This window comes from Silurus meridionalis, chromosome 20 (genome assembly GCF_014805685.1).
Source record: "Silurus meridionalis isolate SWU-2019-XX chromosome 20, ASM1480568v1, whole genome shotgun sequence".
NCBI lineage: Eukaryota > Metazoa > Chordata > Actinopteri > Siluriformes > Siluridae > Silurus > Silurus meridionalis.
Window position 1 is genome coordinate 17,741,864 of NC_060903.1, and position 17,492 is coordinate 17,759,355.

The 17,492-nt window shown below is 42.8% G+C and overlaps 2 protein-coding genes across 3 annotated transcripts in view; one reads left to right on the plus strand and one right to left on the minus strand.

Moving 5' to 3' along the window:
* Positions 1 to 12,713, plus strand: part of tesk2 (testis associated actin remodelling kinase 2) — a 25,381-nt gene extending 12,668 nt beyond the window's left edge. The window contains 8 exon segments of the mRNA XM_046877172.1: positions 1,707 to 1,755; positions 6,768 to 6,914; positions 7,920 to 8,002; positions 8,543 to 8,627; positions 8,717 to 8,800; positions 9,253 to 9,339; positions 10,044 to 10,182; positions 11,387 to 12,713. Coding sequence (XP_046733128.1) covers positions 1,707 to 1,755; positions 6,768 to 6,914; positions 7,920 to 8,002; positions 8,543 to 8,627; positions 8,717 to 8,800; positions 9,253 to 9,339; positions 10,044 to 10,182; positions 11,387 to 12,216 — 1,504 coding nt within the window. The 3' untranslated portion in view covers positions 12,217 to 12,713.
* On the minus strand, positions 9,142 to 17,384 carry toe1 (target of EGR1, exonuclease). 2 transcript variants are annotated; one of them, XM_046877174.1, is made up of 8 exons: positions 17,026 to 17,384; positions 16,897 to 16,937; positions 15,915 to 16,011; positions 15,679 to 15,837; positions 14,804 to 15,063; positions 14,281 to 14,443; positions 13,384 to 14,039; positions 9,142 to 9,244 (listed from the first exon to the last, which is right to left on the minus strand). In XM_046877174.1, the coding sequence occupies exons 1-7, from the start codon at positions 17,140 to 17,142 to the stop codon at positions 13,425 to 13,427; spliced, it is 1,452 nt and encodes a 483-aa protein (XP_046733130.1). In that variant the 5' UTR covers positions 17,143 to 17,384; the 3' UTR covers positions 9,142 to 9,244; positions 13,384 to 13,424. The 2 variants fall into 2 exon arrangements, with proteins under 2 accessions (XP_046733130.1, XP_046733129.1); XM_046877173.1 differs by lacking the exon at positions 9,142 to 9,244 and having other exon boundaries at positions 13,270 to 14,039.
* Positions 17,385 to 17,492: the final 108 nt, after the last annotated feature.

The following is a 17,492-nucleotide window of genomic DNA, read 5'->3' on the forward strand; positions in this document are numbered from 1 at the left end:
TCACCATTGATTACCAATGACTATTTTCTGATCACTGTTGTTTCCCAATGACCAATCACACTGATCGCCTTTGTTTCCTAAATACTTATCACTGATTATCATTTTTATCTAAAGACGTATTACTGATCACCATTACTACCAGCAACCAATCACTGATCTCTGTTGATTCCTAATGACTACTTACTGATCACTGTTGTTTCCCAATGACCAATCACTGATCACTACTGCCCACTATTGACCAATCATTCATCTTTTTTTTTTTTTTTTACAATAAAAGCTCATTATTCCATAACCATTTCGCATCATGTCTGTTATAACACTCCTCACTACTACATTTACAGAAATATGTTTTTTTTTTTTTTTTTTATTAAATAAATAGTTGAGAGACAATGCCATGACCAACAACAAAAAAGCTCTTCAAATAAATAGAAATTACTCTACAAGATCTTCTGACTGTTTTGAGCGATTTCTTGAGAAGGCATTAGCTGCTCTCCCCTGACGATTGCTGGCATGCGTACAGCTGGAACGTGACTGCGAGATCACGTAGTTTCGAGTCTTAGCTAACACGCAGCACAATAAACCTGTCTCAGACACAGAGTTTCATAAATAGAGTCTTCCAGCTGCCATGCGACGTGTAAGACGGAGTGAGAGGGAGCGGAGGAAGAGAGAGAGCAACATGTTAGCGACGTGTTAGCGATGTGTTAGCAGGCTGTGAGTGTTCTCCATCAGCAGTGTGTGAGTGTGTGTCATGGTTGTCTGTTGGCATTCGTCTAGACGTCTCTCACTTAGGTACCAGAGAAACGTCTTCAAAATCTGGTGCAAAGGCTTCAAACGACTCTGGTTATTGGTCAATAGCAAAGAATATTCATGGAATTACCTCCATTTCCCCAAAACCCCACCCCCACTCCCCGACCCACACAAAAGTAATTGGACACCTAACTTTTCCAGCCGGATCTGCTTCTTCTCAAAACTGTTACTAGAAACTTGGAGGCCCACGATTGTATACAATGTGTTTGTATGCAGTAGCAAGAAATCTTTCCATCACGAGACACAAAACCTGTTCCAACATGACAATCTCCATGTGCACAAAGCCAGCTCCATGAAGATCTGCCTCACATCTCCTGCTATAGAGCTCCAACCCTACTGAACTCCTTTGAGATGAATGTGAACCCCCCAGACCTCCTCACCTCACCTACCAGACTTTACTAAACACCCTTGAGGCTGAATGAACCACCACAAATCTCCACAAACACCATCTTGTGGAACATCTTCCCAGAAGAGTGGAGGTTATTCTAAGTGCAAATGAAGACTGATTGTTTAAAAAGCACAAAGAAATCTTTTTCTCAGGGCTCCATATTTCATTGTGCATTATTTCCCCTCAGGATCTGCTGTAGCCTTCGAGCTCTACACCGAATACATGGTCTTTCCTAAAGTCTCATCTCACTTCTCATATCTCCTCCGGCTGTCGCACGCTAATCCTCGGTGACAAATGACAGGACGTACTCCATCTGGAGCAGATCATTCTGAACTTGTTAGAGGGACATCGTTTAGAAGCCGGAGAAGATTTTCTCTTTCTCTTCGTAGCTTGCTGCGGTAAAGTAAAAGATACACAGCGTTGGTTCACAGAAACAGGACGTCCTGCCGAATAAAACGATACGTTGATCTTTTTTTGTGCCTTGATTTTTTTTATTTCATTTTTTTTGCAGGTTCATGGGTGTTTGCGTGCAGGAAGGTCAGCTCCATGCCCTCACTGAGGTAAGAGGAGCCTCTGAGGAGGTTCAGGCACGCAGATGCACCGACACCATCACCTACAACAGACTGTGCACGCCATCTCATTTTCACTTTACATGAAACGTGGAAACACATTTTAGTAAATAGAATAAATAAATAATTATAATAATGATCTTCTATTTATATTTTGTTTATTATGAACTCAATGACTTGATCTTTTTTTGCATGTGCAAATACATTTAACACCTTGTGCTTATATGCTCAAATTTCCTCAGTCTTATGAAAGAGAGGGAAAAAAGTTCTTTGTTTCTTTCATTTGTTCATTCGTTTATTTTATTTCTATTCTTTTTTGATATTTGTTATCTTGATAGTCACAGTCACTCTACAGAGAGAAAGAAAAGTTCTTCTTTCTTCGCATATCCCATTGACGTTAGGAACCCCAGGGTCAGCACAGAGGGTTTGAGGGCCTTGCTCCGGGGCCCCGAGAGTGGCAGCTTGGTGATCCCGGGGTCAAAGTGCAGGGTCAGCCATAATACAGAGCCTCTGGTGCGCTGAATGGTTAAGGGCCTTACTCAGGGGCCCCAATAGTGGCAGCTTGGTGATACCAGGGCTTGAACCCCAGACATTCCGATCAGTAACCCAGAGGCTTAACCACTGAGCTACAACTTCCACGTTATAGCAGCATACATCACTGTTATACACAAAAAAATAAATTTCAATGCCACATTACAGACACGTGATCGACCAAGAATGTTTGAGATCAGACGTGGGCGTGTCCAGAGACTTGATTTAAGTTGAGAAGAGTGTAACTTTATGCAAATATGGAGCGACTCGGTTCAGCAATTAGCTACAACTGCTAGTAGGAACGCCTGCTGGGGACCGGATAGTACGGCGAGTTGTGCATGATGTGTGTGAACATATGGTTCTTCTACATTTAAGAGCGAAATGCAGCCATTAGATCGTCGTACTGAGATGAATTTTTTTCCTCAAATGGGCGTCGAGAAATGTCAAAGTGGCTGTTTATGCAGTGAGATCGTCGGAGTTTCCCTGCTGTGTGTGTGTGTGTGTGTGTGTGGTTGTATAATCGGGCCATGATTGGCAGTTAAATATAAAAGCAGCTGTAGGAGCAGGCTAATTAAAAGTTAGCCTTGTGTGTATAGCGGGTGAGTAGGAGTAGGAATGCGAGTTTCGAAACGCACACACACACACACACACACACACACACACACACACACACACACTCACTCAAGGATGTGTTCCTTAAAAAAGCGGGGACATTAGATTTAGTGCGTGTTTTGCCAAATTCATGTCACAATATCGAAGACAGGAGGACGTCATCGTGCACACAGCAGATTTAACATGTAATTCTGTTTCATTCTGTTTTTTGTGAACAGGTAGCTATTGATAAACTTATTGTTATTATTAATGATGATTAGCATTTGTATCAAATAAAGAGATGAGCTCCGGCGTCTCCGTAATCCACCCACACGTCGTCACCTCTGGTGTTTAATACACAAACAGGAGTCTCTCGACGGTGTAACCCGGGGATTTTATTTCACTTCTCACCCAGACAGCGGAGTGAGAAGTGACAAATGATAGTCGGCGGAGAGAAGAAACTAAATTTCATCAAAAAATATCCAGGATATTGATTTGTATAACATCTTCGAAATGCGGGAGCATGAAATCTTCCTTTTAAGTGATCTTGGAGACCCAAATCTGTTCCAGCATGACGATGCACAAAGCCAGCTCCATTGAAGATACATGGGTTGGAGTGGAAGATCTCCTGCTACCTCCTCAACCTTGTAGAACGTGAATGAATGTGAACGCTGACTGCACCCCAGGTCCCCTGATCACACCTACATGAGTACCTGAGTTTTCTAACACCCTTGTGGCTGAATGAATCTCCACAAACACACTCTAATTTTATAAGGAGAAACTCCATCACCCTGCTGCTTTCTGTCGGGACCCGGTCCAATCTCGATTCCAATATCGCAGGTTCATTTCCTAGTTTATTAATATAAAGCTGGATTATTTACAGTGGTTGACACAAGGTGGCCTGGTTTGTCCGTTTGCAATTTCAGTTCCATCTAAAAAAAATGTAAAAAAGTTCAGCGAAGTTTCCACTTGACAGTACGGATTATTGTCACGTTCTGATCTGGTTCAGTGTGGAAAAAGAAAAAAAACAATTAAGTCTTTATTCAATACAGCCTCAGGGCGATTTCTTTTAGAGAACAAAAACTGTTACCTCTCCTGCCCCAGGCTTGACTTTGCATGTGTGTGTGTGTGTGTGTGTGTGTGTGTGTGTGTGTGTGAGAGAGAGAGAGAGAGATTACTATTGATCAGGTGGGTTAAAGGGTACATTGGACTGATTAGATAAATGATTGACAGATTTTAGGTGTAAAGAAACTGAAGCATGAACTTGTATGAAGCAGATCTTCAGGTAAACATGCTGAGAACCGGACGAGATCCAGTTTCATGTGCTGCGTTAACACACTCACGAACGCAGCCTCCGGAGTGTTATAAACAAACAGAAGTCTGTCATCGGCGCAACCCTGAATAATACACGCCTCACGTCTGCCACCTGGCATTTCCCCGACCCGATGCTGTGATGGCTGAAATAATCATCGCAGGTCCTTTGGTCCTGAACAGTGGCCCGTTCCAGTACCTGCTCTGAACTTGATGGAAAAAGTTTATATAATATTTATAATGTGTTTTAGTGAATGTAGTTATTTTAATGAGAAATTAAAAGTTCAGTGGTTTAAGCATCGGACTTGCATTGTACCAAGCTGAAACCTTGAGCACGGCCCTTAACCCTTAACTGCTCAGTTGCCCTGGATAATGGCGTCAACCACATGGCGTGAATATAAATGTAATTTAGAGGAACGTTGGAGAAGCTGCTGCAGAAGCCGGACTCTGAGAACGGGAAAGCAGCAATCCAAAGTTGACTCTTTGGATGGTGTTTGACAGCTTGATTGATTAAAGGACTATAGGGCCGCTGCATTGTTATCTTTAGTTAGCCATGAAAAAAGGATTAGATCCCACTGCACCATGAACACCATGGCATTGTGGGTGATGCTGGAAAATGTTCATCAAGGTGAAAAAGAAGTGTGTTTCATGTAGACTCTGAGGTAAAACTAATCCTATATTCCTATAAGGAAATGAAGGGACCAATCGGTCCATTTAATACAAATTGAAAAATATACTGTATATACATTTTCACACCCAAATTTACCATTTTGTTCACTTTGATTAACTGATTATGACTTGAGGCTGCTAAACACCTCAGGGCATAAATAGCCACGTCCTGGTAAGGAGTATGTATATTTAGCCTGTAGATGGACGGAGCTGTCTGTCTGCCATTAAAACAAGAGAGAGAGACAGAGCAAGCAATGTACACCAGAACCTCCACTTATATATAGCCGTCACATCACCTGCCTTCATCTCTCTCAAAACACCTCTAATTAATTTGCCTTGGACAACGGTTTGCGTTAAAAAAAAAAAAAAAAAAAAAGAGAGCGTGGAACGTCACCTCGAAGGTCACCGTCTCCGGTTCCAGAGTGGAGATCAGAGACGATATTTGCATCGGAGCACTCTGTGAAAGTAGAAAGCCGATACCCTTAAACAAAACAGGGACACTCAAAACGACAGGACGGGTGTAAAATGTCATGCTGTATAATGTCATAAATCAGTAAACAGCAGGGAGGGATGAAGAGTCTGCTTTTTTTTTTTATGTACAGCAGATTGTGTGCAGTTGTTTGTGAATTTGTTTCGTTACTATAGAAACGATAAGAACCTGTTATCGTTAGGGATCAGCGAATCGACACCTTCAGACCAATCATATATATATATATATATATATATATATATATATATATATATATATATAAAATATGAACTTTAGCTCCTTTCAGTAGGTCCATTAGGACAGATTAAAGAGCGAAAGATAAAGGAGATGAACTGATAAAGGTTTCAGAAGAAGTCATATTTACTGAACACAAAGGAGGTGGAAGACGAGGAGGCATCACCGATTTACTCATTTTTACTTCACGTGTAATAATGTAAAAAAAATTGTGCGTTCATGTGGAATTCAGGCAATCAGGAAAGTAGGACGAAGAGGGACACAGCCTTTTTGTCTCATGGTTGGGTCACGCCACAGGAGGCGGATTAATAGAGCAGCTGTTCTGAGGTGTTTTAGAAACCAGATATTTTAACCACTGAAAAATGGGATTTTCTGTCTGGAAATCTGTTTTTATTTGTATTATTTTCATGTAATTATTTATTTTCTTCTTCTTCTTCCTCTCAGTATAATCAGTCCCACACACAGCTAGATGGATTTTCAGTAGCATTGACCCTCAGGATTGTAAAATTTACCTCAGAATTTTTCTTTTTATTAGGAATAAGAACCAAAAACGCCACCCAAAAATTCTCTATTTGTGTTTTATGTATACTTTTTTCTAACAAAATCCTTTTTCACATATATTTCACAAAATATAAAAATGATCCAAATGTTATTGCATAATAAACTGAACAATTAAACTGCTTTATAACTTTAAAAAGAAAAAGCAAATAGTAAAATTGGCAAATAATAGAACATTTGTAAAATAAATTAAAAAAATTATATATGAAAATCTCAGATGTATAATAATTGAAAAAGGTTTTAAAAAAAAACTAAATATTAAAAGACCTTAAGGTAAAAATAATGTGAAAGAAGATCCAGTCAACAATAAACTAGTAAAATTAAAATAAAATACAATACAGTTATAAACAGCGTAGCAAATAATAATAAAGTCTAAATAAAATTAATTAATCTGAAAATAATACCTATAATAAAAATTATAATAATTAAATAATAATTATTTAATAAGTAATGAGTAATTTTTACTAGTTAAAATATTAAAGATGATGTTCGTGCACAGATATAAATATCCCGAGTTGTGGTCATAAGATAAGATAAGATAAACCTTTATTCGTCCCACAGTGGGGAAATTTCTTGATGCTATTTCTTGGTCATGTCTGTGAATCGTCTTTTTCTGCAGTACATCAACGGTGGAAACTTAGAGCAGCTGCTGGACAGCAACAAGTACCTGAGCTGGACCACACGGGTCAAACTGGCATCAGATATCGCCATGGGTCTCACCTACCTGCACTCCAAGGGCATCTTCCACAGAGACCTCACCTCCAAGGTAACACTGAGGAAACCGCTATCTGCCCTCTTCCACATACCCGTTCTCACACGATTGGCTAGCATCACTGTGATTGACATGGGAGATGGTGTGATGCTCCTCCCACTCAGAGAGCACACCTCATTTTGTGGATTCATTCACAGAAGTTATGGCTTCACACAAAAAATACCGGTCCACGCTATCTTAATTCGCTGTAATGCCTGGAATTCAAAAATCTCTTTTCTGTTTGTCTAGATGTGATAAAGCATCCTGCCGAACCACATACTTTACAGAATAATCAAATGCAAAACCACAAATAGCTCCGGCTTTTGTACACACACGTGACCTGCTGACGTCCCGCATGGAAATCGAAACGGATTTATCCAGATCGTATCGGTGATCAAGAAAAAACGTGGAATGCAGGAATGAGGATCGGTTTGCTGCAGCATGTCAGCGGGTGTACTTACTTTTGGACTCTTAAAAAAAGCTTTTTGAGACACCATGTGACATTTAAAACATTTTGGCTAATAATTTTGTAATACGAAATCAAACAGAGCTTCCTTTATGTACTTCGGTTTTCACCCCAGTGCTTTCCTTTCCAGCTCTAACGCCGGGGCTCACCCACAGTCTTGCGTTTTGGGGCGCCTTTCCTCTTTGATGTCCGCCCGCGCCCACTCGCGGATCGGCACGCATTTCTTCGGCGTCCGCCCGTCTCACTCGCGGATCGGCGCGCTTTCTCTCTTCTCTGCTTCGTGGCTCTCTCTCGGAGGTTGGCGTCTCTCTCCTCTTTATTGGTGTCACCGGACTGTAACAAAGCACACTGATTAGTCTCATCAGTCTTACTGCTCGTTAAGTCCGGCTCCGCCCTCCACTCGCTTACGCGTAATTCACACTAATGCAGAGTTGTAATACTGTGTGGGGTGCCAAAACTTTTACCCCGATTTCACCCTAAGGTACAAAGAGGACTGTATAATCAGTTCTACCACTGCATCACCATACTTTGTGTGTGTGTGTGTGTGTTTGCAGAACTGCCTGGTCAAATCAGATGAAAACAGCTACACTGCGATCGTTGGAGATTTCGGGCTTGCAGAAAAAATCCCTAGTCATAAGTAAGTGACCGATAGTTTTCTCTCTCTGTGTGTGTGTGTGTGTGTGTGTGTGTGTGTGTGTGTGTGTGTGTGTGTGTGTGTGTGTGTGTGTGTGTGTGTGTTCTCGCAGAGCTTGCCCCACCTAGCTAATATGGGATCTGTGTCTTGCTCAGTGCCAAGATTAACAAGCAAGCAACTTTAATGGGTTCGGTGAATAAAGGTAAAGTGTGTGTGTGTGTGTGTGTGTGTGTGTGTGTGTATGTATGTGTGTGGGGCTGGTAAGGGCATCTGATCTGGCAGAACATAGCGTTCAGAAGTGAACTAATAGCAGAGCTAATAATACCAAAGCAGCTAAAGAAGTTCCCTAGCGCGCGCGCGCGCACACACATACATACACACACACACACAAACACACACAGTTTCTTTCTCTCTCTCTCATGCACTACTCCTCTGACATTACCATGATCTAAGACTTCCTCCTCACCTCCAGGCGTTCGTCATGGAGGAACGTGTGTGAACTCATTTGAGAATGTTCAGAATCTCTGTCTCTCGTGTCCGCAGTGGCGACGGAGAGAAGCTGTCGGTTGTAGGTTCTCCGTTCTGGATGGCTCCAGAGGTCCTGCGAGACGAACCGTACAACGAGAAGGTGAGATCCAGAATGCACCACACCTCTTGTGTTCATCACAATTCGCCGACGAGGGCGATGATAACACGCTGGTTTCTCCGTGTCTCCAGGCCGATGTCTTCTCCTTCGGCATCATCTTGTGTGAGATCATCGCCAGGATACAGGCCGATCCCGACTTCCTGCCTCGCACCGAAGTCAGTTCGGATCATCAGATCCTGTAGTGTCATTTATACACAATCACACCATCATGCATCATAGACGTACACTATATGGTCAAAAGTTTGTGGACACCTGAGTATAGGTTTTATGCTTTTTGGAACATTCCAATCCATATTTAGTCCCCATTTGCTGTTATGATAAATTCCACTCTTCTGGGAAGAGGTCACAGGTTTAAATCCCACCACTACTGAGCTGCCACTGCTGGGCCCTTGAGCAAGGCCCTCAACCCCCCTACTCAGTGTGTAAGTCGCTCTGGATAAGAGTGTCCGCGCAATGCTTTAAATGTAAATGTAGCTGGAAAAGTCCGGTGTCCCACAAAACAACTTTTGTCCATAGAGTGTATTTGTAACTAATTTCATAAGAAATCTGTCTAAAACTTGCGTGTGTGTGTGTGTGTGTGTGTGTGTGTGTGTGTGTGTGTTGGCAGAACTTCGGGTTGGATTATCACGCGTTCCAGCACATGGTCGGAGACTGCCCTCCTGACTTTCTTCAGCTCGCCTTCAACTGCTGCAACGTACGTGCCTTTACTCAACGCTTCGTCTCGCACCGAGATTCTCTGCTCAGTCTCGAATCACTTTTTCAATAAACTCAGAAATCTGTAAACGTGTGAAATGGGGTGTAACGGTACACAACATTCACGGTTCCGTACAGTTCGGTTCAATCAAATTAAATAAATGGAAAAATGTAATTAAATAGTGTACATTTGTTCGACCCCATTTGGGTAAAACAGATGTGTGCATGTGTCAGGATTTTCTCCTTTTAAGAGAAATTCTTGAAGCTGGACATCAAAGACAAAAGAACACATTCATATCACTAGACACGTAAAAACGGACGTAGCAGCGATTTCGCACATGCGCAAAAAAAGGCTACAAATCGTATTTCTGGTTCGCTAACTCTAATTTCTTTTTATACCTCTGGCATTAATGTTGCCTTATGACTGTCATATGAAGATGGTGGCATTTTTGCTGAGTTCAGGGATCATTTAGTGTGTATGATTAACACTGGATTTTTATCTTGAAGAAGAAAAAAAAATGGTAGAAATGATGTAAAGGTCGTAGTTGTGCACACCCACACTGTCTGACCCGACATGCTATTGTGTATTGTTTTCACGTCTCATGATGCACTGATTGACCTGCTATATTTGGATTAAAAAGGGAAAACACGTAGCCTTTTACACGTAGCCTGAAGGGTTTTCACCTCGTTGGCTCGTTGTTTCAGATGGACCCGAAACTCAGACCTTCGTTTTTAGACAACGTTAAGCGTCTGGAGGACATCCAGCGGCGTCTCAAAGCCGAAGACGCTGAAAGGGAGAGGATCCATATACCAGCAGAGATGGATAAAAAGAACATCCCTAAAGGTGTGTAACCAACACACACACACTCTTGCTGATAATACTCAGGAATAAATGTGTGTGTGCATCAATTATTCATCAGAACCAGAACATATGGAATGTTCAGACAGATGGAGAGCGCTCCTGTCGTTCAGCATTAAAGTTCCTTCTAACATCTCACCATTTTTTTAAATTATGAAGCTGTATAACATGCAGGACCACTTCCTGTCCGTCAGGGTCGCAGGGGTTCGATCCACGGCGAACCCCAGGTTCAGTTACACTCGTGATTTTACAGCCTGATCTCTAATTTCCTGTGGCACCAAATCCAGGAAGTGAGAGAGGGCCAGCGCTTTCACTGGACATCCCATCAATCATTCAGCATCCCTTTAGTTCTGTTCTATTTCGGTGTTGTTGCCACCTGAGCAGCCGTTTCTCTTTTGTTTGGGTTCTGCTCATGCGCTAAGCCGGAGCGAACATCTGCTCTTTTTTTCAGCAGTATCCCAAACAAGGCTGAGCGATGGCACAATGTTTGTAACGCATTAGATTCCACACATACCACGATTTCAGTCTCGGGGTTCAACCCTCTGGTACGCACTTACCTTTACGCCTGGCCCGAATCCAGGACGCATTCGTTTTTTTTAGCTCGTGGCGCCCCCTGGTGGTGAATGACATTAAAACGTATTTATACACTTCCAGTCAAAAGTTTGGACACATCTTTACTTTTATTGTTTTTAATATACCGCAGACAAATGATGACAGAACGTTCCAAGGTTTTTTTACTTACTTTTATAGTTTTTTAATCATTATATATAAAGACTGCGGGCATTAAAGTTATTATAGAACAAATACGGAGTCAGATTCTTCTTTTTGCTTTAATGAGAGCTTTGCACACTCTCAGCCATTCTTCTCAGCGAGCCTCATGAGGTAGTCACCTGGAATGGTTGGAGCTCCCAGAGGTGTTAAGTGCTGGTTGGCTGCTTTTCGTTCACTCTTTGGTCCAACTCCTTCCAAACCATCTCGGCTGGATTTAGATTTGGAGGCCAGGTCATCTGATGCAGCACTCCATCACTCTTCTTCTTAAACACTTAGATAACCTAGAGGTGTGTTTGGGTTTGTTGGAAAATAAAAGATGGTTCCAATGCAATGGCATGTCACTGCAAAATGCTGTGGTATTTTAGTTAAATAAAAGTACACATTTTTCAGCCTTTTGCTTCTGTGTGTCCTTGTTTAGGTGATAAGTTCCAGGGCATAAAGAGGCTGAACCCTTTGGGTCTACAGGACGATAAAATCCCGCCCAAATCGCCTCGCCCAAGGCGCAACATCTGGCTCTCGCGCAGCCAATCGGACATCTTTTCCCGCAAACCAGGCCGCAAGGTCAACGTCCAGGACCCGTACTACAATCCCGGACCACGAGGAGTCGCCAAGGTCAACCCTTTCATCGCTCGCGAAGACCTCAAGGGCGGCAAGATTAAATTCTTTGACATGCCCAGCAAGTCGGTGTTCTCGCTCATGTTTGACCTGCACTCACCACGAGGCAGCATGAGCTCCTACCAGCCTCAGACCAACGCCGCCAGCTCCTGGCCCGAACTCTGGCAGCTGCCGGGACGACAGTGCCACTCCCTGCCCGTGTCTCCGCAGCACGTCCTGTCCGAGGCCTTTAGCTCGGCGAGGAGCGAGGGCGGAGACTCCCGGCCTAAAGCGCTCAGCAGCTGGGCGAGGAAATACGCCGTGCCCGAGATCCCGGCCTACAGACCCAAACCGGCTTCCAGACGGAAGGTGGGGGTGGAGTCAGACGAGAGCTCCGTTGAGATCGAGGAAGCCATGGACTGCTCGAGCAGCAGAGGGAGTTTCTTTGATGAAACCGACTACAAGGAACGGAACCAGATGCCCAACGGAAACGGAGAGGACATGGAAGCCGAGGATGAAGAGAACGCGGCCGGTTTGTTCTCGCTGAACAGCAGGAACCCGCTTCCTCCGAGTGCGCCGGACAACGCGAAGGGACATCGCTCCATCGTCCTCGCGCCCGCCTCGCCCGACCTCCTGTCCCGATGTGACATCTGATAAACCAGACTCGTACCTAAAAACATCATCGAGCAGGTGAAGATCAAATGAATGTATTTATCTTAAACGGACGCGTCCCGTGACTCGCACAACGGCGAACCATGAAAAACCATGAAAGCTACAACGAACAGAATTCAGATTCTTTTTTGTTTTTTTTCTTCCCCCGGGGTATTTAAGCGTTATTTCAGCTATTCACTCGTATTGTTTGCACTGTCTGCAGCTCCTCTTCATCAGCACCCGATCGCTGGGAGAGAAAGAAACATTCCGTACGCCAATTCACCCCTTTTCAAACGAGTATTTCTGCAGAGATAAAAACCTTTTCTAATAATAATAATAATAATAATAATAAAGTGTCCGTGTCTGTAACTACTTAATAATTTGTAAATTGCACTTGAATCGATGAACTTGATGAATTATTCTTTTTTGGAAGCTTATTTTTTTGGTTGTTGTTGTTGGATGTCACTACATTTCTATGCAATAAAATGAACTGAAGCAGACTAGTTTTATATTAATATAGAGAGAGGCTCTATTTTGATATTTATGAGGGAGAAAAAGAATTTTACGAGGTCTTATTTTTCCTGCTGGTCAACCGTGTGATGTATAATTTCTACCAAAGACGGATCAGGACCTGCTTTTTTTGTTTTGTTTTGTTTTGTTCTATTCGTATGTTTTTTGGAGGTTTTTTTATGTTTAAGTGCATGTATGTATATGTATATTCAGTTGTTTAAAAGAAAAAAAATAAATGATTTGCTTTTGTGTCGTTTATACTTTTTTACGTTTTTTTTCTCTTTCAAACTTCAATGTGTCATATGAAAGGGGGCGGGGCTTGAATCAAGTCTGATGGGGGGTGGGGGTGGGGGGAGACTGTATGAAATTAAAGTTTCAGTTTTCCACGTTTATTAAAATTCCCAAAAGCGTGAAATGGTGAGTGTGTGTGAGCACGTCGACCTGCAGCGTCGCCCCGGAGCGTTCCTGGGGTAAATTCATGCACTTTCACTGCATAAAAACCACATTTGCAGCATGAAACGGTAAGAAAGCACATCTTCACATCTGTATATAAAAACTGAATGCTTTATTACGCCTTTGAAAGGAAAGCTTTCGCTAAAACCGTGTGTGTGTGTGTGTGTGTATATATATATATATATATATATATATATATATATATATATATATATATATATATATACCATATCGGACAAAAAAACGTGTCACATGCTCTCGTCTTCTTTTGGGAATCGTTTTCTCCAGATGTGCTCCATCTTGGTCACATGCGCTCTGGAGGATTTCGAGAAGGTGCTCTTGGCGATGTGAAGAGGAAGGCTCTTGCCGCTCAGGTACAGCTTGTTGGCGCATGATGGGATCCAGGGGTCTGATCCGTCTCCGTTCCGGATGCTCGCGAAGGCGAAGATGTATCCGGTCATGAACGCGTCGAAGCCGGCTCGGTGCGTTCCTCCTTCCGCCTTCTTCACACGGGTGTCAGGACGTTCGTTTTCCGTCGGATCGTGCGTTTGAGGAGCGTCGTTTCCGTTCTTGTCCGGATCGCCGCCGGACTCTCCAGCTGGAGTTTCACCCATCAGAATCTCATCGTGAACTTTCTCCTCTTTCTCTGGTTCTTGTTTCTCCTCATCCTCCACGTGAGCCTTCTTACCCTGCGGTGACCCGTCGTCTTCCTCATCATCTTCCTTCTCCTTTTCAGCCTTTTTCTTCTTCCTGCGCTTCCGTTTTTTCCGCTTATCCTCTTTGCTTTTCTCGTCTTGCCGGATGATGAGGTCCGTGTCGTGAGACATGGTGCAGCCCGAGCCGGTGGGACACCATCCGTACGCCTGCGACGGGAAAATGGACAATTTAGGACACATGGAGCTGAATTTATCGTCCTGAATGCTCAACTCGTTTATTCGTAAAAGACTTTCTGGAAGGAGTCTCCAGTTTCTGTGCTAAAAGAGGCAGGTGAGGGGAGAGAGCACGTTTGGCGAGAGAGACGTCACACGATAAAAACAGAAGACGTCGAAAAATCAAACTGCTGATTCATTTTTTTTTTCCAAAAAGCCCAAAAAAGAAACTTACAGAGAACTGAGGGCAGATGTTCGGAGGTCCTTCACCACCATAGCTGTCGAAACAGGGCCTGTAGTCCACGTAGCTCTGCAGACGGCCAGAGTAATTACAAAACTCCAGAAAGACGTGAGGTCCGTCCTGAGCTGCTTCCACCGACCTGCTGTTGTCCAGCTTACTGAAAGCACAACATCTAAAATTCGAAATCGTCTTCAGGAACACAATCACATTATATAGATGCAGATTTCAAAAAGACTTTTAAAAACATCTCAAATTTCTTTCTGAATATTGTGTTTACAGAAAATCTTTCTTAAGGTTTTAATATATAATATTTCTAATTGTTGTTTTTATTTATTTATTTTATTTTATAATCCTGAAGTGGAGTCTGGATTTTTTTTACTGTGCAGTGAAAATGTTTTTTCTTCCAATTTCATTCTTTTGTGTTTCAGTCACTTTTTTTTTTTTCCATAATTAATTTGACTCTTTTTCCCCCCAGGAGTTTTTACAGAATTTGTTTTGTTGTTTTTCCTCTACGTACCACTTCTTGTAAGCGTACTCCAGGTACGAGGCTGTGAGGCGGAGTTGGTACTCGGTGGCGTATTTGGTGTCGTACACGCCGGAGGGGAACATCTGCGAAAGGTCGGCGGTGAAGGTTCCCAGTTTCTCAGGCAGATGAGCGTAGAAGCTCTGGTACAGGAAGATCAGGTCGATCAGGCCGTTATGGAGCACCAGAGGTTTGTTGGCCCTCAGGAGCTCCACGAACAACGTGCGCATGGTCATACCCTGAGGTTCTCCACCCTAACACACACATACACATACACACACACACAACAACACTTTCTCTATGTCTCCAACTCATTCTCTCAGTTTCTCAATGTTTCTCTCATATCTCTCGCCCTTTTTCTCTCTCTCTCTCTCTTTTTCTCCAAGCTCAATCACTTTATCTCTGTCCCAATTCAAAGGTCTGTCTCCATTTCTCAGTCATTGTTGCTCGCTCTCTCTCTCTCTCTCTCTCTCTCTCTCGCTTTTTGCATTCTTTTATTCCATTTCCTACCCCCTCTCTCTCGCTCGCACTCTTTTTATTTCTCTATTTCCATATTCAATCTATTATGTCTCTTTTGTCATTTCTCTCTCTCTCTCTCTCTCCCTCCATTTCCTAACCCATGCGCCATCTTTCCTGCTTTTTATTTCTATATTCTCTCCATTTTCTCTCTCTCTCTCTCTCTCTCTCTCTCACTTAGTGTGTGAATGTTGAGAAACACTAAATGTAACTATAAACATAAAAAATAAAAAAAAAAGCACTAAAACAGGAAACTGATCAACTTCACGGTCGCCACGGCGACTCGACTCGTCACGTTCTGCCACAGTGGACTGTTTTTGCTATAGCGGCAGGACGCGTGACCTCCGACTCACCTTGTCGTTTCCCTTGTCGTACGGAACGCCTTGAGCGTACTGCTTGTTGAAGTCGAAGCCGTGCTGAACCAGGAACTGCACGGACTGCGGCTCGATCACGTACTCCTCGGCGCACAGCAGCGTCAGGTTGTACACCTGCACCAGGTACGTGGTGTCCGTCTACACGCATGTTCACAAAACATCCGGTTACACAGAAGCCCAGGAGCCGAACGCGGCCTGCGGGGGAAAACACTCACCTTCCCGTCGAGTCTCTTGTAACAGGCGAGTCCGAGGGAGAGAACGGAGCGAGTCCGGGCGGCGTGGCATATCGCTTTATACCGATCCTCGATCGACCTGCAAGAGAAAAAATGAAACGTCTCAGCTGTCGTCTCGCACAGAATCTGCAAAAACGTTCACTCGGTAATAAATAATTCTCAAGACGGTGGGAGGAAATCGCCGTCTCGAGCGTGTATCGTTTCCATGGAAACGAGCGTCCAATTGTACAATTGTGTGCCTCCAGGTTTGTGGTAACAGTTTGGAGAAGAACCACATACTTTTGTCCATATAGTGTATATGAGTAGCACATTCCCATCACATTCCCATCACATTCCCAACAATCGTAAAACAGATCCTGACTCCGAAAGGTGGCGCCTGTGAGATCGACCGCTGTCACGGCTCCTCCCACCGCAAATTGTTCATTTTATTTATTGGTAAACATACAACTTCTATTTACATGTTGGATAGTCGTAAATAAGCATTTCACAACGTCGTACTCTGAATGAACGTCTGATTGAGAAACTAAATTTGATTTGATCCTTAAAGAAGCTGTCAGTCATTTTTTTCTGCTTCTCTGCTGCTGCTATTAAAACTACCAGTCCATCAGGTGCTGCTTTTCACAGAAACTAAAATCTACCCTACACATCTGTATTAACTGCCTAATTCAGCCTAAAATGCCTAATTATTTGCACTATTTTATTTATAGGTTACCTTGTATTTTACATACCTTCTCTTTATTGCATCCCTTCATATTGTACGCTGTTTACTGCACCTTTAAAAGTGACTTGTATATTAAACAGGGGGGCGGAGCTTATTTCCGGGCCGGAAATAAACAGGTCTAAAGCAATGTAATGCATGGTGATGTTCATGTCTGCATTTTACCAGCTGTGTCTTTAAAATCAAATGATTGTTTTAGGTGTAGAAACGTACTAAAGATTCACTGATTGCTCCTTTAATACTCACTCTGCTAGAAGAGCTTTTCTGGCCCCGAGCCCGCTGAGCTCCTGGAGGAAGAAGAGGAGGGAAAAACAGGTGGTTAATGAAGGGAAAAGAGTGAAAGTGTGAATGATGGAGTGAGTGATGGAGGCTCACAGTGTCCAGGGCAATGAAGGAGGAGGTTTTAAAGGAAAGCACCATAGCAGGCCATAATTCTTTAAAGTTATTACTCTGAACATCTATAACAGGAACCACCACTGAGGAGCTCATCATTTATTTATATATTATTAATAATATTAATAATAATAATAATACAGACACTAGTGACTGCTGTTTGTTATTTAAATGAAACCTCTCATTTAAATCGGATTAATTTTTACAATCATGATAGCATTTGTCGGATTTTATCATTTAAAATATATATATTTCTTTTCACTTAATTCTACGGAAAAGAAAATGCTGCAAGTTTCTTTTCGGAATCAAACAGCCAACGCTTTCACGCCTGACTTCCTCTCCATGTGAGTCTCTCCATGTTGTTTGGTCGTGTTTCAATTCTAAAACCACACTTTGACCACAAAGCGCCCTACCTAGTGCGTAACAACGCATTCTATCTGCACTACATA